Genomic DNA, 27930 nt, shown 5'->3' with positions numbered 1-27930 from the left:
TTTATGAAAATATGAAAAACCAGAGATGCGTTTGCTGCGCGCAAAAATATTTTTAAGAGTTAATTTCTTTATTATATTTTATATATTATTTGATTTATAAGTTTTTTTTTTATATATATAAAAATTTAGTTTTGTCATTGATACTATTATAGGTCAAAGTGCGAAAAGACATGTAATATTTCTTTTCAATCGCTAATAAAACTATTGACACATTAATTAAAAATAATTTAGACACGTTAATCTCAAGACGTGATGAACACTTTGAAAAACTAACATCTTTTTAAAGGAATTTTTTTGCATAATAATTTTCATTACCTCGGTTGATAAATGATAACGTTTTGATCGCGATTTACATTTTATGTAACTTTGTTCCCTCTGTGCGTCGATCGAGCACTTTCCGAGAATATCTGCGAATCGCACGAAGTTTCCTGAATAATTTAACTTCTAGCAGCCAGGTATTTCTGGCTTCGGTTTTCTGTGTGCATGCATAAGTTCGTGCGCCGAAGCTCGTATATGTACGCGATTCGAGCGGTTTCACATATACCTATTCTTGTTGTATCGACGAATTTTTCGTTAAGCTGATTTTTGCAAGCCGTAATTTTTCGCATCCCGCATTCTCAACGTCAGATGGATATCGAGCGCGTGAAAAATTCGCAAATCTTCAGATACAAAATTGGAATATCTTTCTATAGCGAATGTCGAGTCGTGAAGTTAAACATAAAAAATTTGTGTAACAAAAATAGTGCGGCGGTAATAACAAAGATTATTTTATTAAGATATTTACTATATCGAGAGACAGTTTCAAAAAAAATTCAAGTTTAGTTAATATTTAGCGAATATTATTAATAATTGAATAATACATACACGCGTGCTATTAATAAAGACCGTTATCTAACGCTTAAATATTATGTAATATGCAAAATTTCAGACAACGATTTTGGTCATGTGCGTTCATTTTTGGTCTTTTTGTTTCGAGGGCATGTATGTGCAAGATCTCAGCTATGCGTCCCACAAGGAATGTCGTACCTATCAATCATCGATTTCAAGAGAGGATCCATGGATGTCCACAGACAGTGGATGTCGCGATACCTCTTGCCTTCTCTGCCTTCTTCTTCTCTTTCTCTCCCTCTCCTCGTGCAAATCGGTTTATTTTCCATCGGGCGACTGTAAACGTCGTATATTTTCGTACACGGAAACTAATGATCGTAATCAAAACGACAAGCACTGGTGATTAGACGCGGTTACGCAATAGCCGCGAATATAATAGACACCATCACGTCGTGTAATAAGCCTTGATTACGCCGTTTCCTTCGCGGTCGCGTATACGTACTGCCGAGTTCGTGCGCGATCTCGATGGGAATCGTTACACATATATACGGAAACAGAGATAATGCGCGAGAGGCACACAGCGTCGTGTGTATCTCCAAGTTTTCCATTCCGGATGCGGGCGAATCGGCGGTTTTGAGCGATTGAACAGTGCGCGCAAACATCAAGGGGTTTTAGTCGTTGCAGGGGTTTTGCTATCTCCGTCAATATAGATATGCTCCGAGCGACCAACATTGTAAGTAACGTTAATTCGGTGGAATACACTATTGCATCCTAAATGCCCACCCTCTCTCCGTATCCGTTGAAAATGTATTATGTAATGCGCTACGTCAATCGGCGTGCTGCTTTTCGCTGTAGCTCGGAGCTTAACGTTGTTTCCAGGAAACATGCTCCTGAATATTGGATGACCGCTGGAAAAAAGTGTCACAATCATTTTACCGATGGTTGATCAAACATCCGCTTGGACAAATACATATGTAGCAAGTATTAGCCTGCTGGTACATATACCGTGCTGACATATACGAATTCGCTATTATTTATGCAACAGCCATTATTTTTGCTAGTTATATAAAACAGTTTTTTTACCTTTCTATTTTTGTTTTATAGCAGTAAAGTATGGGTAAAAGTTATTCTATCGATTATAAATATATGTATGATGGAAAAAATATATATATAATATATATGTACATATATATGTAGGCGACAGTGTGGTCTAGTGGTAGAGCGCCAGACTCGTAATCTGAGGAACCAGCCATGTAAACATGGAAAGTTTTTTCCGAAAGATGCGCCCTCCGTGCAAGACAGGCTCTTGTGCGGAGCAAACTGGGCTCCGTCTTTCGGAAAAAGACGTTAAGCCGTTGGTCCAAAGGGTTAAGTAAGAAGAGAAGGGTAGTATTGGATGAGAATTAAATAAAGGGTTGGGAACGTCCCTACAAAACGCCTTGCAACCTTGAGGGGAGTCAATAAACGTATTATATATATATATATATATATATATATATATATATATATATAGAGGTATATATTTGCACTAGATATATGTATTAATTTAATTTCTTTTCTGACTGTGAGAGGTCTTATTAACTGCCGATAGGCACATGGAGACAAGAAATATCGAAGTAGCGCTTCTTTTGATCAAGTAAAAAGATGATCTGTGACAAACACTCGTTTTAATTATGCAATCTCCTTTAATCAGTTGCATAATTTTTAATAATTGTCTTTTTTTAATCACGATTCTTTAAGCGTAGCTTCAAAGTTCAAAGTTCTCACAATAAATTTACCTCCGTCGAAGCTGCGATACGAGATCAAATGCTATCCTATGATTGTAGCTATCGCTCGATTAGTACATCACGATCGATACGGATACCGCGGATATACTTTAGCAAATAACACTCGACAATTCTTCCGATACCTCAGTCTTGTGATTCAATTGGCAAATAGTTATTGTCACCGTTTGTCTAACCTAATATGACAAACTGCGGTTGAGTTCGCCCGATGCCTCTCAACGCACCTTTCCCGGATGAAAGAATGGAAACGCGTAAGACCATGGGTGGCGCGTTGCACGAAAGCAAAGAGAGAGAACCTAACGGGGCGGCGGAGGGGCCCTCTTCCTCGGGATTAACCTTGGACTTGACTCGAAGGAATGCGCCGTGCAGTGACCTCCGCTCGCACGCTCGCTCGCTCGCTCCCTCGCTCGCTCGCTCCCTCGTTCCCTCGCTTGTTCACTAACTCACTCGCTCGCTAACTCACGGCACTCATCTCTCGCTCACCTTCCTTCCTTCCCTCCGTCGGCCCATTTCGTTTCACCGTAGGCGCTGCAGCTTGCCGGCCGGTGCATTCTTTCGCAGCCAGCTCTCGCAGTCTCCCGAGCGGTTTCGGTGCCGTCGCCGAAAAATCTTGGGACGGAAGTTGGAGAGGCAATCGATCTCTTTCAGATGTTGGTATACTGGGCATCCCTATAAATGGCTAGATAATAGGAGAGCTATCCCATTGCAATCTGTAGGATTTATCTCCAATACCACCATCACGCGAACTATATAATCTGTGAAGCGCAATCCACATATGTTGATAGAAAATAAAGATTACACCATTTGACTGGAAATTGCGATATATTCTCTTGAAAACAAGTCGAAATAAACACATTTGATAACTTTGTATCATTGCATGAAAGGCCACACGCGTATAGCAAACTTTATTGATATTATTTACCCAGATATTTTCTGGAGAATCAAATTTTTATCAGCATTTTACAAAAGATGTGGCTTAATGAAGATTATTGAATATTGCTTGAGTAGGATTCTATTTAATTTTTATATTAATTTCTATGTAGATTTAGATTATATACAATAAAACTATATATTGTATATATATTATAGTTTTTAGGTTTCAATTTTTTATTTATACATGCATTTAATTTCCAAAAAAATATAGCATTTATAAAAGTAACGAGGTTCTTATAAATATTTAAATTAAAGATAGAAAAAAAGTGTAGAGTTTGTGATTACATTGTTAAATGTACATTTATGCATTGCGCATGTTATGTAAAAATATTTATTTGACAGTACAATTTGAAAATAAATTTCTTTAGAAGGACGGCAGAGCGTGATTGTAAGAGTCTTTAACGAGCCGTAAATCTTCATTAGCAATCGCAGCCTCAAGCTTACGTAGTGTGATAAACGATATGATCGTCTCCTATGATCCAGTGGAACATCTGATCGGATTTTATAAGCTCCAGACGCGATTTTATGGAACTGAGCGAAGACGTGATAAAAATTCGATAGATTATGCTCGTGTGATTTTGCCGGCGTTTTAGAATCGGTTACGATTCGTCTCCTGGGTGGTACCGTCATCGGAGTCAGGTGGACGTTTAAAAAGAATGCCTTGTAAATTTTTAGTGTCTGATCTTACTTTATCGCGAACGACAAAGGAGCACGAACGCATTGCAATCGGCTTCCTCGCGGCTTACCGGTTCTCGATCACATTTAAAATCGCCAGTATCTGTCGAGGCTGACAGAGGAAATACACGCATAAAAACACATGCACATGCCTGTGGCGGGAGGCCAGCAACGATTATTATCAATATTTATTGGCTCTTTGCCTCGATAGAGTCATCGTTCTATAAATACGTCGCAACAAAAGTGAATATGTGCGGCGCCTACATTGTATTCGTCGTAACTTAATTGTAAAATCATCAGGTTAATTTGTTATATCCGTTTAATCTGAAATACCCTGTTACATTGTAAAAAAGTTATTTATACTTTACGGAATCTTTCTTTCACCTTTTTTTTGTGAGATTTTAAATCAAGTCTAATTTTTTATTTGTTTTTATTCACCCAAAAAAAAATATTCTGCCGATAAGTGGGGAATTCCTCTTAGCAGGTCCTCTAAGCAAAAAAACCTTACATGAAGAATATCCTTCTTTAAGTAATACGTATTACTTTATAAATGAGTGGATGCGTAAGCTATAATCAAGAGTAAATTCCTCTACAGTAAATTCTACTATTAGCCTCTTAAAATAAGAGGATATGCTAGATATTTGCGGCGCGCGCGTTAAAGTTAAAAGACGATCGTCTTATTAGCTACGCGATGCGTACGCTACCACACGAGACGCCCGTGTAGAAAGTTCAGCCCCTTGCACAATGCCAGGCAGCAGGCAATAGGAACAGGAAATAATAAAAAATCGTTAATTACAACCTAAAATATTCGAATGTTATGATTTGTTGGCAACAGGCAATAGACACATAATTTCCAACGTGACGGAAACTCCTGTGTCTATTGCCTGTGTCACTGTTTATTCTGCATTTATATACATTGATTTCTGATTTTTATTCCCTGTTCCTATTGCCTGTTGCCTGGTATTGTGCAAGGGGCTTTATTAAGAATGGCCTTATATAACATAAGTCCTCGATCATTAGTTATATATTAGGGATGCCATAAGAAACGTTTTCTTATTTTTGTCTATTGAGGCCCTTGTAAGGATTTGATAAGAATGTTTTAACGTTTTAACTTTATAAACATACTATTTTCATAAATATATTTACGAACACAAAATTTCATAATAAGCCGGCACTGGTTTCTGACATTCACCCGACATTAAGAAATATTATATCATATATCTTATATCCAATTCAAAATTTTATTACTCTTTTTAAACTGAATTTGTTTATTAAGATGATTTTTGGAAAATTATATATTTCCGCTGGTTATGTAGACAATATAAACACTTACATCAAATTAAGAAGTGGTCTACCACGTAAGGCAGTTGGCTCACGATCCAGAGGTCCCGAGTTCGATCCCACCAAGGTAAGTGTTTTTTCCAATACAAGAAAATATTTATAATCATAGACTACATCTTAAGAAACAAATTTAGTTATAAAATAGTAATAAAATTTCAAAATAAATAATTTTTTTTATTTATTTCGGGTGAATATCGGAAATCAATGTCCTCTAATATTAAGAGGACTGCACAATCTTGAATCTAGAGTCTCATGATTAGAGGATATTCCTCTACAGTTTAAAACATCTTCTTAAGGCCCTATTTCAGAGGAAAATCCTCTAGCATGAACCAGGAACCGCTAAACTGCAGAATATTTTTTTTTGGGTGTTAAAATTTATAAAGAACTTAATACGTTATTAATATCCAAAGAATATTTCACGCTAAAAAATACTACAAAAATACTACAAAAGTATTGAGAATAATATTATTTTCGATATCGAATTTGTCAATTTTTCCTGCAATAAAATTTTCAGAGGTTTTTCCAGAGATATCTTACAAATAAATCTCATAAAAAAATTAAAATGTAAATTGAAAACTAGAATATTATTCGTAAATTATATTGTAGCAAGTAACAGGTTAAAATATTTTTTAGTTTATTTAACAAATTTAAATCTTGAACATTTAATTGCGTGAAAAAATTTAATATTGAATGTTAGAAGAGTTTACTAGTGAAGTGTTTATTTCATATATTTTTGGAATATTGCTCAAGATGTGCATTCTACATGTAATCTTAGATTTCGATATATTCATTGTTTCTCAGACAAATACAAAACTTGGAGTGGTGGTTGCCTCTATTCAATCTTCGTTTCGCCGCGTAATCGCAAAGTATGCAAGTTATTCAGGTATAACAAGCCGTAGCCGATAAAATGTTGATTAATCTTCAATAATAATAGATCAGAGGCATACGCGATATACTAAGGTCATCGCGATGACTGGTGCCGACACTCGTCGGACTATTACGGCCTTCGTCTGAAAATAGACCGTAGTGACTTTGTGATTATGGTATACATACGCGTGTAGACTCGATCCGAATGCTGAACAAAAGAAGCGCAATGACGATGATCGATAGATCGTCAAAGCGATATGTCGACTAATATCAAGTAACCGATAAGAACATCTTGATTATAATCTTTTAAACGTGCTCGTGGCTTATATCGATCGAATGTTTTTTTTTTTTTAGAATTATCTTCTGTTATATACGAGTGCACGTATATACATATATATCGCAGATAAGTTTAATCGGTATTAAAAAGAAACAGCATAATTCATTTTCCGCATAAACGTGAGCCACACAGATTCAATGTAATAGAGTCACTATGATTTTCCGATGTCTAAGTAAAACGAAATAGGTTTTCTCATCGATTAAGGATCAATAGCTTCTTCGGTCAATCTAGAGTCAATCTTTTCTTGATATACCTAACGTGTTTGAAAATAGAGAATCTTTATATGACGCAGCTACTGATCTGTCAGATCCAATCAGTCCAATTAATGGATTTTTATTTTTCTTTATTTAAATTTAATTTTTATTTTTTTGCGCGAGATTTTTGAATATTTTTAAAAGAATATAAAAATATAAACAGTGTTTTTTATATAAATTTGAAACAACATTGAATATTAAATATTTGGTCGTTTGGAAGAGATTGAGCTGTCAAAAGATTGCTTCGATGAAACTGTACTTACGAAAATGGATAATTCCAGGACATTACACTGAGAGAAAAAATTTTTTAACAAAGTAAAGACATTTACTTGAAATTATTTTTTTTTATTAAAGTAAATATTCATTCTATTTAAATAAAAATATCTAATTCTACATAAATATGTGTATTATATTAAGTAAATAAGCTGTTAGGAGCCACCTAATGAATATTTTTTTTTATCAAAATATTTTTTTTTTAGTATGTACTAATTAAAAAACAGATTATTTATTTTAACAGTCATTAAATTTAGTCAACAAATGTGAGTTGAGATAGTATAGTGCGTTCGATGAAGCAAAAGGAAAAGGACTTTGCTTTGACGCATCATTTGCATTGACGACTTCACATGCATGGTTAAGTTATTGAAATTCTCTCTGAATTATTAAAAAAAATTTTTTTGATAATCGATCGATCAATAACGGGCTACCTGATAAAGGCTGGATTGCAGTCTTAAATCGCGATGATAAGGCCGCCGTTTATTGGCTCGCTCGTCGTCGTTCGAAACCTGAGAATGACGCGACGTCATCTCGGGTTTGTGGTAGGCGAGACGTTTTGGATGAAACGTACGAAAAGGTGGTAGTGGTGTGTGCCTTATCTAATCGCAAACCAGCTCGACTTGCGACTAGCGCAAGATTAACGCGGTGCACAGACAATGCATCTCATAATCGTTTTTCCTTTTGCACCGGAGAGCGCTTTATAAAATATGTTCGAATAAAAATTCAATCATTAATTTTGTACGAGTGAAAAATATAAATTAAGAAGATACAGCTATACTGTCATGTTAGAATCATTCTTGCTTAAATACGAAGGAAAGAATTAGCACTTTAATATAAATGAATTTATTACAAAATGCGCGAATTTACTTTAAATTATGCACTGCATGAGAATAATTAAAATTTTATTATCAGTTTTAAGTGTATTATATTTTTTTGAAATAGAATTTCGAGGATTTTAATTAGAAAGCTTTCTGTTGAATTTTTTTCTGTAGATTTTGTTTATAAATTTTAATTCTAAATGTAAAGAATAATATGAGAAAACTGTAATTATAGATATGTAATATATTATAGAAAAACTGTATTTTATTAAACTATAAATGAAAAATTAAAAATCTTATGTCCACGGAAACGTCCCTTTATCCATTTCAAGATTAAAATTTAAAACTTAATTACTTGGTTTTATAATATTTGCACAAAAAGATTGGAATTTTACGCTTGGTAATATCTTAGACGCACGTAGGTACTACCAAGGATCCCAGCCTCGATTCTTATCGAATACAAATACTATTGTATCGAGATCCGACTTTTTATTCGATTATATCTGTGTACACGTGGAAAGGAAAGATCAAATAAAAATCATATAAAATTATAGGAATTTACGGCCGAAGATAAGCCGATCGGTCATAATAGGAGTATGTGACGCGATAGATAGTATTATCAATCGTGATATAATGGTTCACGATAGTTTGCCTCCAGCCCGGGGCATCTCTTTCCGCGTCTCGGATAAACTGACGTCAATCGACAGCCGCCATTATGTATTCACGCTTCTCGCGCGAACATTGCAACATTTATTTGCAAATTAGTGCAGATTGCATTTGAAGGAGCAATGAGCTAAAAATACACCCCTCCCCTCCCCCGCGCCACCCCTTCCCCATTGTTCTCTGTGTAATGTAACCGTCGCGGTCGGTTTTGTAAAACGCTTGTAATTTGTTTCAGAAGACGTGGGCTATAGAAGTGTCGAGATCACGTCCGCTTTCACGCATCTGCCGCAGAAGGGTGAGCATCTTCGCTATTTATATATCCATAAAAATCGTTCTCTCTAAACGAGTTATTAATTATTTATATACATATTTAAATGCCACGCAGTTTCTATAATTCAAACTGATTAACGTCAGGTGACCGAAAGACCTTGGATTCCACGTACGTGTACGTGTGACACGAGAGATCATAATTTAGGGGGGAAAAGATACTATCTAGATATTTTTTGATTCCCTGTCTGTTTTTATTCTGCATGTATTGAATTTATATAATTTTTACTGTGCAAGCCGAAAATAGATGTAATTTGTAACTTGTCAAAATGCACACGCATATACATATATGCGCAGCGGCAGCTGACGGTTGATTTATAATTTACAATTTTATTATACAATTAATTTTTTTTTTAAATCGAATGAATCTAAAATTCAGATAGCACAAGTTCAAATTTTGTTGTGGATTTGAATTATAGAAGTTGCACTTTATTTAAAATACACGCGATACATTTGGAAAATATGGTCTAGGTCGACAAATACATACCTTTTATTCCGATCGCTGCTTAATTCTATTATCAACGAATTTGTTCTATTAACAACCCCATTAATAATTCATATATTTCGGAAACGCATACTAAAATTCGAAGCGGACTGTCTATTCGTAAGTTTAATTCATTCCCGAACACATCTGCAATTCTGAATTTATAGCCGTTCTGAAAGAGATATGGTACTTATGAGCAGCCATGAACAAAAAAAAAGAAGAAGAAATGGCGAGAAGAGATTTTGGGAACACAAGTGTTATTTTCAAGTCGTAATAACTGGTATAACTGGTATAACCGGTATATAACCCATAATCGATGTGAAAGGCGGAGGAGCGGAATATTATTGTCAAACTGTTTGCGCATCTATAAATTTTTAGTTTGCCGAATCAACCCTCAACCTTGCCATTCGATCAACGTCATCATTTCCGTGAACACAATGACCAATTTTTTGATCTTCTATATTTGGTAACTAAAACTTCTCAATAATATACCTCTCTTTCTTTTGCGTTATATGTATATAGATAATCTCTAAGTTATTTATAATTGCTGTCTCATAATACATATTTTATAAATGTATATAATACTATACATACAAAAAATATATGTATATGTATACATATAGTATGCAAGTGTACATATTATAAATTATTGGCTGTTACGAATTACTTGCTCAATAAATTGTACCGTGCTTTTCTAAAGGATATCTATAGAATTGCAAAAAATTGTTCTTTTAGTTAATTTTTATCCATTTTATCATCAATTATATCCCTATTCGCTCCAACCATGCCTTTCGTGTCCCACGAATTTCTAACAGTCGTTTGTTCCGGAAAACAAACGATCGTGGGAGAATCCTCTCCACGCCGGAAAAAAGTTATTGTGGCAGGGAACCTCAGGTAAAAATTTCAAAGTCCTAGCTCATTTACTCTCGAAACGGGGAACAATCAAAATCTCGGTGGGACACGAAAGTGCATGGTTGGAGGATTACGTCAGTGTTGTGTGAAAGGTAAATGAGCATTTTTTTTCGATAAAAATGTATTTTTATGTATAATTTAACCGTATTTAAAATATTTTTGTCGTTAAAATAAAAATTTAACATTCCACAGAGGTCTATTATGGCTCAGAGGCAGGTGGAAAAGGTGGGGAGGAGCTACGATTATATAAAAAAAATTAATTTTTTTACATAAAAAATATTGTTACACTTCAAATTCGCCTTTTCTTATTTAGAAATTCTTTTTCTAGCATTCTTTAAGTCCTTAAAGTCCTTCTGTACCATTTAAAAATTACCAAATTTGCGGCGACGAAATTAAGTATTCCTATTTAATTAATAATTATCTTATTTTTTTTTCTCATTCGCACTACTTTTAGCTTTAATTTGCGTTTTGGTTCATTAAGCTTCGGTCAATTTGTTCGTGAGTTATGATTTTTTAAGTAAAACGAGTCGTAACGTGTGTTTGTCAACATATAATTGTTATAAAAAAATATTTCAATAAATGATTTTCAAATGTTCTTTACATTGATTTTTAGTCGAAGGTACAAAGATATTATAATAATTTTTGGGGAATTTTTCAAAGCTATTAACATTATAAAAAACACGTGGGACTCGAAAGTGCATGGTTGGGGGATTATTGGGGTGAAAAAAACGTTGGAGTGAATAGGGATATTATTGGTTCTATTTTATGTTCTATACGATTAAAAGATGCGAGTTTCCAAAATTAAATAATACGTAATATATAATATCTAGATATAATTGCAGATAAAAGACTTAATTTACATAGCGATATTGTACATATATACGACGTAGCATAATCACGAATATATTCCAAGAATCATGTATCTCGTTATGTAATTAAAAACAAAAATGTTTGAGGAAAAAGGTTTAATACGACGCGCGATTAAGATTTAAGAATAACTTTTTTTCGTACATCAGTAGGTATATAATAATTATCTGTGTATCTATTTTTGGTCACTCTTGAACAAACAAAATGCGAAAGCATATTTTTCGTTGTCTCCGTCATTAAGGGGATCCTGCAGTGACTGGCGAACTTCCTCGATGTCGATAATGTCAACCTTTCTAATTTTGTTTTCCCTATATCTGTCTTTGTCTAACGAAATGACATCTGTCCTTTTTTCGATTGCTCGCCATCTCTCGCAAGATCCGGCAACTACTGTTGCTGCTCTTCTTGTCATTTGCATCCGTATTTGCATTACTAAAATAATTTTTCGATGGATCTTTTTTGTACGCATTGAATCTTATTTCTACTTGCACGATATTATTCCTACATGTTTTCTCAAGGGCATATGATAAAAATTATGTATGTATAAACTGCAGAATATTTGTTTTAAGCAAATATTGTCGTCAGGTGACAGCTGTGTATGTGCCCAAATAAGTAATATTTTTAATTTTTTGGTGTTTTTGATATAAAATCGCGTTTTCTACCCTAGATTTTTGTGCGTACTTTAATTCTAGACCAAAAACTTGCAATTCTGTAAAGCCAATTAAAAGATCCATCGAAAAACGATAATGTCGGTAAATCATACGGCTGCAGGATCTCCTTAATCCGCATTTGATCTTTGACATATAAAGTTGAGTCATATATATGTATGTGTAATATATACATACAATATGTATATGTAACACATACACATATTCCGTGCATAATATCAAATCTTGTTTATATATTATTTTAAAATATCTTTTATGAGACTATTAATCTTGATTTTCTAATACTGCTATTTACATACTTATTCCAAACAAATTAAATTGCGAATAAAAACTCTTTTTATTCGCTCTCGCTAAATTATGCTTGTCTCAATTATATTGACAATTATATTGACAAAGTTCTCTTCAATCTTCATCTTTATAATTAGCTTTGTCATTATGTATTATTGTTAGGAAATACGCGATAGCATTTGTTAGATTGACCTATCACGACGTAAAAGAGGTGTCGATAATAAAAATTATAAATAATGTTTTGAACACTAAATAGTATTTTGAATGACAAATTTGTTTATTTCAAGAAGATATTTATCTTTCGTACAAAAATTTTATTGAAAAGAGTGGCATAGGCAATTGTATTAACTCGATATAAACACTCTTGTGTGTGTGTGTGTGTGTGTGTGTGTGTGTGTGTGTGTGTGTGTGTGTGTGTGTGTGTGTGTGTGTGGAGGAAGTAGAAATAGATTCTTGAATAAATATCAAGTATCTACATATTTCATCTATTAATCTTTAACCTTTAGCTTTTAACTTTTAGACTTTAGCTTGCATTATAGGTATAGCCTTTGTCCGAAAAGTAAAAAAAAGGAAGAACTTTATTTAATATTGTTATTCAAGATAAAATAATAAATAACTTAGACAAAGAGGGGACAAAATTTGCAAACTTTCTCGACGGTCGTATCATTAGAATACGAGTAGAAATTGAATGAGAAGTCGGAGAACGGCATAACTCGGTCCCCAGCCCAAAAATACGGAAGCTCAAAAATGTAACCAAAAAATCTTATTCATTATCACTCACGTCGCCGATCGCGCTCGCTCAGCGGCAAGCTAACGTGTTGCCAAATACGAATGTACTTGACAGAATTTATTTTCTATTTTTGGGTTTAATTTACCGCTGCTCGCGACAGATTTCCTCACTGCTCGCGTCGATGTAGAGTCAAATGGAGGCTCGGAGAGCACGTGAACGTGAACGAGCGACCAAGAGAGCGAGTCACTCATGATTGGCCAATATCCGCGGTTCCCCGCTTCGATGCGCCTCGCCGCGCGTCGCGCTGCTCCGCACCATCTCCCATCGCGAATGATGAGGAATTATCAGAGCCGCGCTTGTGGTCGCGATCGTTCAGTCGCGATCCGTCTACCGAGCGGGCAATTTTACGTTCTCTCCGCTCGGTATATTACCCTTCCGCTCTCTACGTGTCGCGCTCTTTCCCTCTCGCTCCCCCCTCCCCCCTAACTCCCTCCCTCTCTCTTTGTCTCACCTCATCTTCGCTCCCCGGCTCGCGTAATCGCTTCCAGCGCGAAGCTAAATTTAGCGCTGACCGTTGCTTTTGCCGAGCCGAGCGGCGTATATAAAGCTCCTCCTCTCCTCCTCGTCGCGCCGCCGTCGTTTCCTGCACGCGCTCGCTCGCTCGCGCGCGCGCGTTCACGCAGCCGCGGGATCGCGAGAAAACGCCGTGTCAGATCGCCAGACCGCGGTCGCGACACAGATATCCCACCTGTGAAGCTCCGACGTGGATTTCAACGGGAATCACGAGGGGAGCACTCCGGAATAAAGACTCACATCGACGCGGGCGATAATAAAGCGCGACGGGACGATAATTTAAGATTAGGAGTGCGTCGCGAAGAATGGTTGAAGTGGGTGAACTTGTAGCTTTCAGCGCGATAACTTAGGATGTGTGAATGACACCTTGGTTTTACTGACACTTGGGACCTCGGGATTTCGTAATTCATTCACGAGAGAAAACTTTCTAGCGAAACCCTCGTCTCTTTGTGTGGCACAATTACGAACACATCGCGACGACGTAGTGCGTGACAGGAGTTTGAACTTGGATCTCCGGCGATAAAGGGTGCCGCGAACGGAGTGGCCGCAGGTGGTTTTCTTCGAGGAGGTCCTTCCACCGCGGATCGAGGTCTCTCGAGTCTTCCGAAAAAGCGAGCCTTTAAAACCTGTATCCGGTCGTTTGCGACGGGGACGTGAGAGTCCGAAGGAGCGCGTGACCACAGGCGCGAAAGGAGAAAAAAAAGTGAGAGAATCGCGCAAATCGAGCGAGCGATAAGTGGCCGCTCGTGGCGGCGCGTACGCGTGCGTTTGCGCGTAATAAATGCTAAAAATAGCCGCGCTATCGCGCCGCGAGCGAGTATCGCGGCGATAAACATCGCGCCGTGGGGACACGCGCCATCGCGCTCCGAATTCCACGAGTTTCTCCTCCCGATGTCGTCGTAGGATATCGCGAGGGGGGTGGAAACGGGAGGGAGAACGCAACACGTGCCCCCCTTTCGAACGTCGCTCGAGCCGGACGCGATGAGAGAGGGCCCGAGGAGAGAGAAGAGGCCACGTTCTCGCGAGACGCGTCTTCTCACGGCTTCTCCGCTGATGGGCCATCCCGAAATTAACCTGCCGAATACTCGGAAAAAGAAATAGAAAACAGCGAGGCACACACGCGAGGTGTAATCGTGTAATCGCGCGTTTCCGAGAAACTTGGACGTGTCGTTGGAAAACAAATGACTCGAAAACGAGACGTACAAAAAACTCCGACTTCTCCCAAGATTGATGCGCGAGGATCTCCGTCTTCCTCAATATTTCTTCACCTGGACAGTGTTTTACGATAAAATGATGAGTTACGGATATTGTAGGCGACTTCTTTCGATTATTTGCACGCTCGACTAGAGTTGCAAGCTGTCGTGATATTGTAGCATGTGTTCAATCTAGTAAATTGATAAAAACGATCGAATCCAACACTTGGGCGACAGGAAGTGAATTTTTTTCATTGTGTTATGTGTTATCGTAAAAAATAATAATTATCGAGATAATAATTATCGTTAGTGAGAGATTGGAAGTGATTTTTCAGCGACGGTATAACAGAAGGAATGCGACGAGAGAGAGAGTGCTTTGAAGCGAGATTAATTGAGTTGAATACCAGTTGTTACGACTTCTAATCTCGATTGATCGCAACCGAATGCCTTCTTTCCCACGCAAATTATAGTCGCGTATTTCGATCCGTAAATAAAGAGTATAGTCGGCGCGCGGTGCCTATCTCACATCATCGAAATCATTATGAAAATTCAGTTCGTGATTAATTTGAGCGAAAAAATCAATTTGTTGTCGATTTGATCGTATCGGTGGGAAGGATCGATAAAAGATAAGAGACCGAGGGGTAGCATACAAGGAACGAACTATGAGGGTTTACGTGCAGCGGGCGAACGCGTTCGATCGATATCCGCGCGCGGAAAGCTCGAGCGTAAAGATCATCGGTGCGCATCACCATCACGGAACGATTGTCCACCACCAGCACGGTGGTGGCGGCGGTGGCACTCGCCGAGGCATGTTATCGGACGTGTATTGTTGTTGTTACATGTGCATAGAGATGGCCAGAGACACGCCGGGCTCTCCGATGCCGCGACCGCGGGATTTGGGCGCCGGTGGCGGAGGAGGCGCGGCCACGGCCACCTTGACTTCCGGCGCTTATCACGCTGCGGCCGCCGATACTGCCAACATGCACGGCCACGCGCTGCAGCAGAAGATACTCGAGGTAACGTACGACCGATTTGCATTTATGCAAAATGCGTATATAATATAGGTACCTATATCGATTTAATATCGATCCGTCGACGTTTCTCGACGTAAACGTCGGATTCCTCGAGACTTTCGTGGAACCTGTTATTGTTAAACGGAGACAAGATGACGTTCATAAAATGAACAATTTGACAATCAGTAGAGTACTGCACGTCGCGTCGAAACGATTATTTTTCTACAAATGTATAATACACTCTATCTTTTACGAGATGCCTGCGATTTTCCGAGTTGTAATCAACTTTGTAGAAAAATCAGTAAGTACATGTTTGTATAATGTTATGATTTACGTAATAATTTGTGATGTGATTAGCCGAACGTGGCGGAAAAACAATTCCGAGTATAATCCGAAATACTCCATATTTAAAAGGATTTATATTAGCGTAAAAAATGGATAATATAAATTTTTCGTGTTAAAAACAGTTAGGACGAGGGACAAGACTTTTGAGTATTCTTTTGGCGTATAATTTAGGACGGCAGGAAAAGAGCTGGAACATTTGTTAGAACTAAGACGTTTTATCAACTAGCACTAGCTGGTATCGTATAGCATATATCGCTCGTATGTTCCGTGCCTTTTTCGCGAGCATTGTTGAAATGAATTACAGCGATGGATGTATAACTATTGCAGAAATTTACTCGGAATACATAGGCGAAGTTTAGATTACTGCGGCCGAGTTCAGTTTCGATTGAATTCGATCGATCGTGCACGCTTTAGTTACATCGCAATTAAGTTCAAGGACGTCGATATTTCCGCGAAGGCCAGGTTTAATGCTGCAGAGAATCCGCCGGAAAGTAAATATATCCCATGTATGTGATATTCCGCAACTGCAGTATTTTGTTGCAATCAGGTGGCGGCCTGAAAATCAAAACGAGCTCTCTTATAAATATTAAGGTAAAATAAGATAAAATAAGAATAAACATTGCATAGGTAGCGTTGAATTAATTTAACATTAGCTAAATATATACTTAGTTTTAACGTTTTAATGCTGGCACACATTTATTTCCTTTCAACGAAATCGTCACGATCTTTTACTATTTCATTCGTGCAAAATAAACACTTACCTAAAAGAGTTTTTTCGAGTTTTGGATATCATTTCTCTCACTAACTTGATAAGCAAGCATGATGAAAACACATTTTATATCACACATGCGTGGAAAGTGGCCCATTACGCGCGCGCAATAGGCCACTTTCCACGCACTTTGTAATATAAAATTAGGGTGTGTAAAAACACATCAGATTGATAGAAATAGCACAGCTTCTCTCTCTCCGTAGTAAAAAATAAGGAATTAAAATGTTATAACACCATATTTTTTATACATATTTTAACAATTTATTTTGGTGCTAAATTTTATAATGAATTTGGAGTTAAAATTTTTTTTTCCTTGATAAAAGTTATCAAAAAGAAGTTTATCATTCGATTAATTTAATAATAATTAATTCGAATAATAGATAATTAATTTGAGTTTTTTTCTTGTGTAATTTTTTATTCCAAGAAATTTGTTATTAAAATTTCGTGGGCCAGTGGACACTGCGTATGACCTCAATTTCTGTTACGCATGTCTGATATTTCGCGATCGTCTCCGACGGAAATCTCGAAACGCGAAAATCTGCCGCTGCGTTAATGCATCCATTCGGCGAATAGAATTCGATTGCCCACGCGCCATTTGAACGGCTCGATTACTTTATCGCGAGTATTTCCGCGATAGAATTCACAATAGTATAATATTGATATGCGGCGACGCAAATTAATCTAATGCGCCATTTGCGCCTCGCGTCGCGTGCGCCATTGTTCCATTATTGACGATTATAAATAGTGTTGGCGATATCGATTTTAATAATATTTGTGTATGGTCGGATTTAAATGTTTCTATGACATATCTAAATTTAAAATGAATCAGCTATTGTATTATATAATTAATGCCTAACTGGAATCGGAAGATTTTGTAATTAAAAGTGTATTTATGTTACTATAAATCTGCATGTATTTGGCATATAATTTTCTTGTTTTCTTATATATATTATTACTCTGTAAGTGTTATGTATATTCTATATGAAAAGAATACAGTTATAATTTTATTATTTGCTTGAAAGTCCAGATTACAACTCTCGGATTAAACTGCATCTAAAAATCAGTTTTAATTATCCTAAAAGGCTAAAAAATCTAAAACTTAAAGAAAATTGCGCGGTTTTTTCGGAAAACAGATTATGTCAATATAAATCAGTATTTATATCCGCAAATGATCGCTTTTTTGCACTGCTGCTATAGAATCTCCAAAGTTTTTACCAAGTTTTGCACGTTAAAAACGCATCAGATTAATATATTATTAACTCGATGTTTTATTGTATTAATTATCTGCTTTTAGAAAACTCTTGTCATGAAATAGAAACAAAAAATGCAACTACGATGTTTGTATTCATATTATATGATTTTATTAAAATTACATACTATTCGTGGACAGTACACGAAAGATAGGTGTACAAAATGTATTTTACACACATTCTACATATATCACTTTTTATATTTACAGATACGTTGTACATTTAGAAATAAGTAAGGCAGAAATCGAAAAAAAAGTGATCAAAAAAAATTACTCAATTTGCAATCTTGTTCTGATCGATTCGTCAACGCATTGATGTCACCGACAAAGTGTTAATTATTTCGCACAAAGCACATATTACAGTGATAAAAAAAATGTTGCGTATTAATTGAAGATTTTAACTTTTGCATTATACACGCTCGATTGTCCCCATGAGAAGAATTTGTTTTTCTCTGAAAACGAAGAAAAATGCGATTAATCATTTTTAAAAAGAAGATTAAAGCAAATTTCGTAATATTGATGTGTACACTAAACAGCGCGCGTAGGGTAATTTTAACGTTCTTAAGAATTGCGAACAGACGGTAACATTCTGAGGCATACCAGTAAATTTAGAATCGCTCGCCTTGCAACTAACCTTAGCTCTTGAACTAGACGCATATAATTAACACAATTATCGATATCGGTAATGTAAGCCACGTTCAATTTTCCCAGGACATTATCTATATGCAAATCGGATATTAGTACCATCATTACGTCATGTGCCTCATTATTTATTTTTTTATCTGTCTATTTTTAGATACTAAATTGCAGTAAATGCTTTTCGAAGGATGTATTACTCACTTCGACAGATATATTTTCTTTTATTATTATTATTATTATACTGACTGATAAGATCAACTTTTTTTACTGAGAACTTTAAAACAAAATTTATATTTCCGCAAAAACCTGGAGTCTCGCGGCGATCAATCCGACAATCAGAAAGAGAGTCAAGATATTAAAGAAAAGGGCAAGTCGCGTCGTCAGAAACGGCCGTACCGACGTCACTAAACCTCGGTGATTATTGTACTCGCGTATCCAGTCTTGCACCATGATGGTGTTCGGGTCTAGCATTTTAGGACCTAAGATGGCCTGTAATTAAATCAATATAACATAGTTTTTTATGTACAGATATACGTGTAATTTTAATAAGTCTCTTCACATTAAACTTTCGATTACTGTAACTGTAGCCAAATTTCTATCTTAACGTAAATATTTTTGAAATGTAAAGAAAGAAGGAGCAATAGAGTCAAAAATGAAATAAAAATGCTACTTTCGTCCATCATGCTTATAGCTATCAGTTAGGATGAAACTCGGTAAAATAAGATAAATATTTTCTATATTCCCTCCCTCTTCTTTCCTCCTTTTGCTTATCTCTTATTTTTGCATTTTGTGCATTTCGGCCAGTAAGGCTTGCTATCGCTCTCCTTAGAGAAACCGGTGGGACTGGCGCATGGTATACTAACAAAGTCGCAAGCCAAGGCCACTGAATTTAACGGCGCTCTGCATAATGGACAAGGTGGCGGTGCAGGTGCGATTCTAACATCGCAATAATTCGCCAGGCATTCCGCGCATAGCGAATGACCGCAAGGAGCTCTCACGCCAATCTTCGGTACTCCCAAACAAATCGGGCAAACCTCGCCGTTGTATGTCACGATGGATCTATCATCGCTGCCAAGAAAACGATAAGTGCACACATATGTGTATTTTATGACACACATTGCTTTGTTTCCGAGGATTGCAAAACGTAAGAGTTATAAAATATTATTTTGGCTTGGTTGGCCAATAAGCAGCACGAGCGATAAATATCCGCGAATGTAGTAGACATAAAATATGCAGAAATAAATTACTGGCATGTTAAAAAAGAAAGATGTGTTGCTAAATAAAATAAATTATAGCAAATATGAATTTATTTGTATTAAAACGAGAATCGGTGAAACAATACTCTATATTTTGCGTTTAATTTACTCCAAACTGTTCAGATAAAACGTGCAGTTTTACATAACATTGTCCAAATATAAACGATACACATCATTTGGATTTCTCGTAAAAAAAAGATCATTTTTAATTTAAAACGCTCGAAAAAGCATCGAGATAACGCATTTCTTTTTTGAAAGTAATTTGTACCTGAGCTCTTTCATTTCGATATTCGAATTGTCGTCTGGCTCGATTGGAGTCTCTCGCGGAGTTCTTCGTAAGCTCCATCTTCCACCAGATGAATCCTTCTTTTTGAACAACAAAACGTAAATTCCGAATCCTACCGCAAGCACCGTAACTCGAAGAGCGTATCCTTTCCATCCCGAGATCGGACCCTCGCTCGGAGGCATGATAAAAGCGAGGGTCCTTGCTCTATATTGTTCGGTAAGGTTCATTTCATAGTTTCCTCCACGAACCGAATTCGATTAATTTAGTATTTTAATTCAATTTGTTGATATTTTTCCGCGATGTATTGCAATCCATTTGAAAATTTCAGGATCGATGAGCTTTGTTTAATTAAATATGTAGATTGATGTGTGAATGTGACACCGACAGATGGTGACAAAGTGATGTTCAATTGTCAATCGCGATAATCTAATATTAAATTCATTAGTTCATGACATTAATTATGAGAATCACAATGTGTTTGATTATTCACAAATCTTTCTTACATTATATTTAACAACTTTTGAGAATTACTTTAAAATAAATTCAGTTTATTTATGATAATTATTTTGAAAATATCACATATTGACCTTTAAATCCAACGATTTATATTATCATCAACACTGTCGCTTCCGTATATAACTGATCTGGAAGAATGCTCAAGATCTGTTTTTACAAATTTTGTGTTGAAATTATTGGGGTTTCAGTCATTCTCTGTTTCTTTCTATTCTATTTTAAAACAAGAATTGATCCCAATTGGGTTCACGGAAATGTCAATCGAGAATCTTGTCTCGCTTGTAGCTCGTAGCCGACAAAGTTCTCGAATCTTGTCTCCTTCGTTAATTCTAGAGTGCTATGGTCAGCGTAACTCCGGTTTCAAATCGTACGATATCGCCTACGATTTTTTATGCGTTCTCGCAAAAGGTGCAACGCATGCACGGGTATCGCGTGACAGCGTGCCCGTTCGTTCGCGGACGTAACCAATTGGGCGAAATCGCTTTTGTCTCTGTGTCAGAAGCCCACGCATTTCCTTCTGAGAAAAGGCGACTCAAAGTCGCCCACGTGCGCGACGAACGACAAACGGCAACGAAAAACATTCGAGAGAATTGGACACACGGTGAATTGGATTAAAACGTGTCGGATGCGCGCCATGTTGGCATGAAACTTTGCTCTGGCTGACTCTGGCACCGGCAACAGCGCTACGCATACTTTCGCATTTCCACTCGACGTACGCGACAAAAGCTTTTATTCAAAGACATATTGAAAAGCTCCGTGCATAAATCTGGATCTCCATTTGTTCCCTTTTTTTTTATCGAACTGCCCTTTATTCTCCACCGTGGGTGAATCAAAAATAATAAGTGCCTGCCATAAATTAATATACTGCATATGCGGTATAGAAAAAAAAACATCGTATCACGAACAGGAACGCTTTGTGACGATTTCAGTTGAAGGAAGAGATGTGTGGCCAGCGTGCGACTTGTCGATTATGTTTCACTCACGAATTGATTACTACTGTGTCTTCAGATACCTTTTGATATTCTAGCTTTCAGCTAAAGATGTTACATTACCCTTGAGATATCTGGATTTGTTTCCAGCTACAGCAGCACCATCAACTTCAGCAGCAGATCCTCCGGCAGCAGTACCATGCCCAGGAACGACAATTGGCTGAACTGCACGAACAACAGATGCATCAACTAAAGGTAAGCCGGGTAAGTCTAATCTTGTAGTAGATTTGTTTATGTTTTACACCGACTTGTTATTTGATTAAGTCATCTTCTCTATAAGAATGTCTGTAAAATAGGGGTTCCCAACTTTATACTTTGTCAGGAGAGCCATATTAACCCGTTGTGGTCACATGGGGTCCAGTGGACCCCAGGCTTTTTTTTTTTATTTTTTTCTTAAAAGTATATTATTTTGATAGTAAAACGCACAAAGTTTTTTTACTCTATCTCAAAAAATTTTGATGAATATTTTTGTGAAAAAAATCAAATTTCTCGAAAAAAATTTTTTTTTCGCGTTTTTTTCAACATAAAAAATTTTTTAAATTATTGGATTATCAAGAGGAAGTCATAAATTAATTCCAGTTCAAGGTTTGAGTCGATACATCAAAAAAGAACGCAAATGGAAACTGTTGTGGGGTCCATTGGACCCCGTGTGACCACTACGTTATTTTTAGGAGGTGTGACCACAACGGGTTTAAAATTTTTGTAATAATCCGGTGGCCTTATCTTTAAAAATCACATAAAAGCGAAATATCTTTATTTAAAAATTATAACGTCGAAATTTCTTAGCAGGCGGGATAAAACTTCATGGGGGGTGGTCGGATCCAGCCCGCGAGTCGTAAATTGGGAACCCCCAATGTAGAAGATTTTCTTCAGATTTTGTTCAACAAACTAAATATTATTTAAATAATCAGCTCTCTTCCGGAGATCATTATTACCCCTTTTATGTCGACTTCCACGTAGCGAGAAGATAAATCGTGCGGCAATATTTCTTAACCGATGGTTCGCTGATACATCATCTATTCTACGCGCTGCGCTGCCCGGCTATCGCGGTTTTATCCTAGAATACGTCTCTCTCCGAACGATGACCATTACTCGCTGTGGTGCAAGCGATTAAAGGCCGTGGCACATAGAAAAACTTAAGCAGTAAGCAAATCAGCCAATTACAGTCAAGAACTTAAGGCACGGTCCTAAGCAGTAGCAAATCCATACACTGCATGTTGGAAAATTTGTGTAGTTTTGTTAAAAAAGGTCCTTGTTAAAATTTTTGTGTAAAATAATCAACACATACATGTGTGGATTTAACATATGCCTGCTATGTTAATTGAACTAAACAAATTTAAAATGTAAAATTATTAAAATAATTTAAAAAATATGTTAAAGTAACACACGTTGAACGTATTTATTAAATGTGTCGAAATTTACAGAAAAAGAGTGTTGATTTTACTCTATAACAGAAGTGGGAATGAAAATTACAAAAAAAGAGTGCTGATTTTATCTTACAATCTTAACTTCAATATAAAAGTTATGTTGATTGTACACATAATTACGATCAGAATTACATTTCCTTTCTGTTGAAATATCATAACATAATATCGGTGTTAACATTTAACATCCAGATTATGTTAACACAAAAATTTGAGTGGACCATTTGGGACATGTGATTTATGTTATATTTAACACAAATTTTCCAACAGTGTACCGTTGATTTTCTTACTGCTTTTACTGCTTAAGTTTTTCTATGTGCTACGGCCTTTACGGCAACAGTACGGCAGCTTGTGTATTATACGCGCACTATATAGAGAGGGATTCTTTCCTCTTTTTACTCGATGTTTGCCTCTCATCCCTGTTGTCCATGGCGATTCTTTGGCAATGCTTGGACGCCGCTGCCTCGCGTCCCCCTTCTCTCTCTCTCTCTCTCTTTCTCTCTTTTTCTACTTCTCTCTATTTCTCTCTGTGCGCTAGTCGAAAGTCCAGCGGAATATTCCTCTCATTGTCGGCGAAGCGCGTAACGTGCGTCACAGGAGGCGATAATAACAATAACGGTTGATCGTGAAAATAAACTGGCCTGCATTGCGCTGCGTCGCTCCGCGTCATCGCGAAATTCCGCGATCCTTAGCTCGCTAGGCTCGCTTATCTCTCTCTCTCTCTCTCTCTCTCTCTCTCTCTCTCTCTCTCTCTCTCTCTCTCTCTCTCTCTCTCTCTCTTTTTCTCCGCGGTTATAGCACGCTTTAATTTCCAAGTGTGACACGAATGCATTTTGACACCGGACACAACGGCCAAGAGTTGACAGCTTTTGAGAATAATTGTCTGTCATTTTGCGTACGAACGGGGACGACAATTTTTATACGGACGATGAAAAGCAGACCGCGCGTGCGATGAACAAAATCATAGGAATCTTTTCAGTTAAGTTTTTATTGAATTTGGAGTCAATTTTTTTTTATTCACGAAAATGCTGGCGCAAGAATAAATTCATAAATAGAAGAGTCTTTTTGTAAACTAATTGCGGTTCTCTCAACAATGTTGGAATATCTTATTTACCTCTCAAAATGTTGGTTTGTATTGGATTTTTTTTTGTAATAAGCGTTCTACTATAAATCGATAATCTTTCCGCATCATATAGCACGTATATGCGTTGTGACGCTCGTTTATCGTAATTATGCATGGATTCGTCGCATCGTATAATCTTGCACATGTAACATCGTGTATATTTGTCATAGGAAATTACTATTCATGGACGAAACGAGGTATGGTAAATTAAAATAGACACACGTGCAGCTTGTTTTCGAATAACGCGACTTCGAATTAATCTCAGTTTCTCACGTACGCAAATACATTGCTGTTACGCGTATGAATAAGACTCGACCCAATTAGAATCCGAGTAAATCAAAATTGATTGCTTAAACATCTGTTTATTGTTAATCTATCGCAATTAATCTGATCACTTACATTAAAAAATGTGAGATTTGGAATAGTACATTAATTGAGCGAGCCTATTACAGATCTGTGTTAGTGATTCTATCATATATTCCATTTTTAATTATTTCATCAAACATTTATGTCACACATCTTTAAAAGAACATTTTTCCTTTGTTAGACTTTTATTATTTTTAGTCGGAGAATGTCTGCTTTTTATCGTTTGATGTCATTCTCATTTCCATGTAAAATGTATAAATATATCTCTGTATAAGTTGCTACGAAATCTCTTTTGAAGTTTTATTTAAACGTTTATATTTTTAATTAAAATTCACAGAATTTATTATAGAATTAATAATATTTAATTGTTGTAAGCTTTTATCACATGAGTACACATTGAAATTGAGAATTGCATCCCAATCACGCGTTAGTATCGAAAATCTAGCACCCAAAGATTATAACTTTGAAAGATATGCGATAATTTTGAAGTCATTAATTTTAGTTAGATCTCTTCCACACACACACAGTCAAATCTATAATTACGTAAATAGTATAAAGATTAATTATTTTACATACAATCTTTAAAGCTTAGGAAGCTTATTTCTTCTACTTATTTTTATATCTGAAATTATCTCTATATAACTTTTTTTACACTGAGAAAAAAAAATATTTTGATCGAAAAAAATATTTATTAGGTGGCTTCTAATAGCATATTTACTTACTTTTTACACATATTTATTTAGAATTAGATATTTTTATTTCAATTAAATAAAAATGTCTAATTCTAAATAAATATGTGTAAAAAGTAAGTAAATGTGCTATTAGGAGCCACCTAATAAATATGTTTTTGGATTAAAATATTTTTTTTCTCAGTGTAGATAACACGATATTATACTATTTTTAGAATCAATCAAATAAAATCGATTAAATTTAAAATTAGATGTTTTAAATTTAATCAAGAGAAATGAATTTGAATGAAATAAATGCAGTGCACCAAATTTCCGTCTCAACATCTGAGTAAAATCGAAACTTCTTTTTCTGGACGAATTTACGGACGAAATACTTTCTTTCTTGTACTGCGCTCGGTTTTACTCTCATCGTAAGTTTTTTTTTTCCTTTGAACACCCCGGACCTGAAGTGGGTCCCGTCGCGAGGAAGTGTTGATTCATTCGCACTTTGGTCAATCTCTCGTAATGTCTACACTATTTTCGGCAGCCGATATACGTAAACATACAACGGTGCACCTGTGGCGCGTGCCGACGTCACTTCCGCCTCGCGGTGTTTCAAGCGCAAGAGATGTTAACAGGTGTGCGCAGGTGTTCCCAGTCTCGCAGGTGGATTGCGCTGTACAATTGTATGACGTATGGCACACAACGGGGCGCCCCATTCCGATTTGCTTTATTGGTCTGCTCTCTAAATCTGAATCAGTGAAACTGCTGAATCAGTGACTATTTATTGATTCAGATTTAGAGAGTGGACTGTACTTTATTAACCGTCATGATCACGACGTTTTCTTTTGGCACGCTGCCGCTACCGGATCTCGTGATTAACATGCGGCATTCTTCCGGATTTTATTGGTGACCGTAAGCGGGCGAAGCGTGATTCGCGACTGCACAATCGTTAACGACGAGGTCGACAGAAAATGCGTAATATTAAACATAGCAGTATCAATTACATTATTTATACGACAGACGCTACAGTGAAAAAGAACTCTATCTGTTATGTGTATGTTATTACATTCAATCTGATTGCCCTCATTTATATGTAAATAATTATGTAATCAAGGATAAATTTCCTTCATAATAATTTATATATATATATATATATATATATATATATATATATATATATATATATATACAATGGTTTATAATACAACTCTACAATTTATGCAGATAAAATTATGAATTAACTCAGAGAAAAATTTACGTTTTATTTTTATAATTGATACGTATTCACAAGTCAAGTAGGAAATTTATCTCAAAAGTTAAAGAGGTTTTATTGAATAATATAATAAATTATGTTAATTGAATAATAAAACAAATATATATTTGGGGTAAATGTTTAGTATAACGCTCTCCTCTCCGATTTTCTTAAAACTTTGTAAAATTGTTTATTTCTGTGTGTAAAAAACATTCTGAGAAGGAAAATCGTCGCTCAGGTCTCGTTTTTTTTAAATTTAATTTCAAAGTTTTGATGTCGGTAAGGTAGGAAAATGATAATTTACGTTTTTAAAGTACTGCGCAACTTCATTTGAAGGTCACGTGACAACTGTCTGCTAATTAAATACAAAATATCTGCTTAAAACATGTGTGTGCCCTGCTTTAACAAAAATCCAAATGAAAATCATAACTTTTATAAAGCAGTGGATACACACGTGTGTGCCCTGTTTTAACGAAAATCACAACTTCTATAAAGCAAGGCATACATACGTGTGTGTGTGTGTGCCCTGCTTTAACGAAAATCACAACTTCTATAAAGCAGGGCATACACACGTGTGCTTGTGCCCTGCTTTAACGAAAATCACAACTTCTATATAAAGCAGGACATACACACGTGTGTGTGTGCCCTGCTTTAACGAAAATCACAACTTTTATAAAGCAAGGGATACACACGTGTGTGTGTGCCCTGCTTTAACAAAAATCACAACTTCTATAAAGCAGGCCATACACACGTGTGTGTGTGCAGTGCTTTAACGAAAATCACAATTTATTAATTTATTAATTTATCAATTTTGGCCACGTACAGTATTTCACAACCATAAAATTTTAACCTAAATGGCACCGTTAATGAGTATGTGGACAACTTAATTTGTGAATATAGTAACAAATAAAATTGCGCAGTATTTAAAAAACGTAAATTATCATTTTCATACCTTATACCGACATCAAAACTTTGAAATTAAATTAAAAAAAAAAACGAGACCTGAGCGACAATTTTCCTTCTCAGAATGTTTTTTACACACAGAAATAAACAATTTTACAAAGTTGTAAGAAAATCGGAGGGAAGAGCGTTATACTAAACATTTACCATTATTTGACATTTATTATTCAAAAATGTGTTATAAAGTTTAAAATAGTAAAGTTGTTTTTCGAAGAACTAAAATTGTAAGATTAGAAAACTGTAATTTTCTCTTGACATTAGGA

At 36.2% G+C, this 27930-nt stretch overlaps 1 protein-coding gene across 12 annotated transcripts in view; it reads left to right on the top strand.

The window, feature by feature from the left end:
* Hdac4 (histone deacetylase 4) overlaps positions 1-27930 on the top strand; it is a 132397-nt gene that overhangs the window by 82039 nt on the left and 22428 nt on the right. For 3 of the 12 annotated variants that reach the window (XM_071774252.1, XM_071774254.1, XM_071774249.1), the window contains 3 exons: positions 9009-9068; positions 15662-15828; positions 21962-22075. In XM_071774252.1, the coding sequence (XP_071630353.1) occupies positions 9009-9068; positions 15662-15828; positions 21962-22075 (341 nt within the window). Of the gene's footprint in view, positions 1-9008; positions 9069-13077; positions 15829-21961; positions 22076-27930 lie in introns of those variants that run through there. The other 9 variants (XM_071774253.1, XM_071774250.1, XM_071774251.1 and 6 more) reach the window with 8 other exon arrangements.

Source organism: Temnothorax longispinosus, chromosome 3 (assembly GCF_030848805.1).
Source record: "Temnothorax longispinosus isolate EJ_2023e chromosome 3, Tlon_JGU_v1, whole genome shotgun sequence".
Classification (NCBI taxonomy): domain Eukaryota; kingdom Metazoa; phylum Arthropoda; class Insecta; order Hymenoptera; family Formicidae; genus Temnothorax; species Temnothorax longispinosus.
The sequence above is the reverse complement of the archived record's forward strand: the minus strand, read 5'-3'. Positions and strand labels throughout refer to the sequence as shown.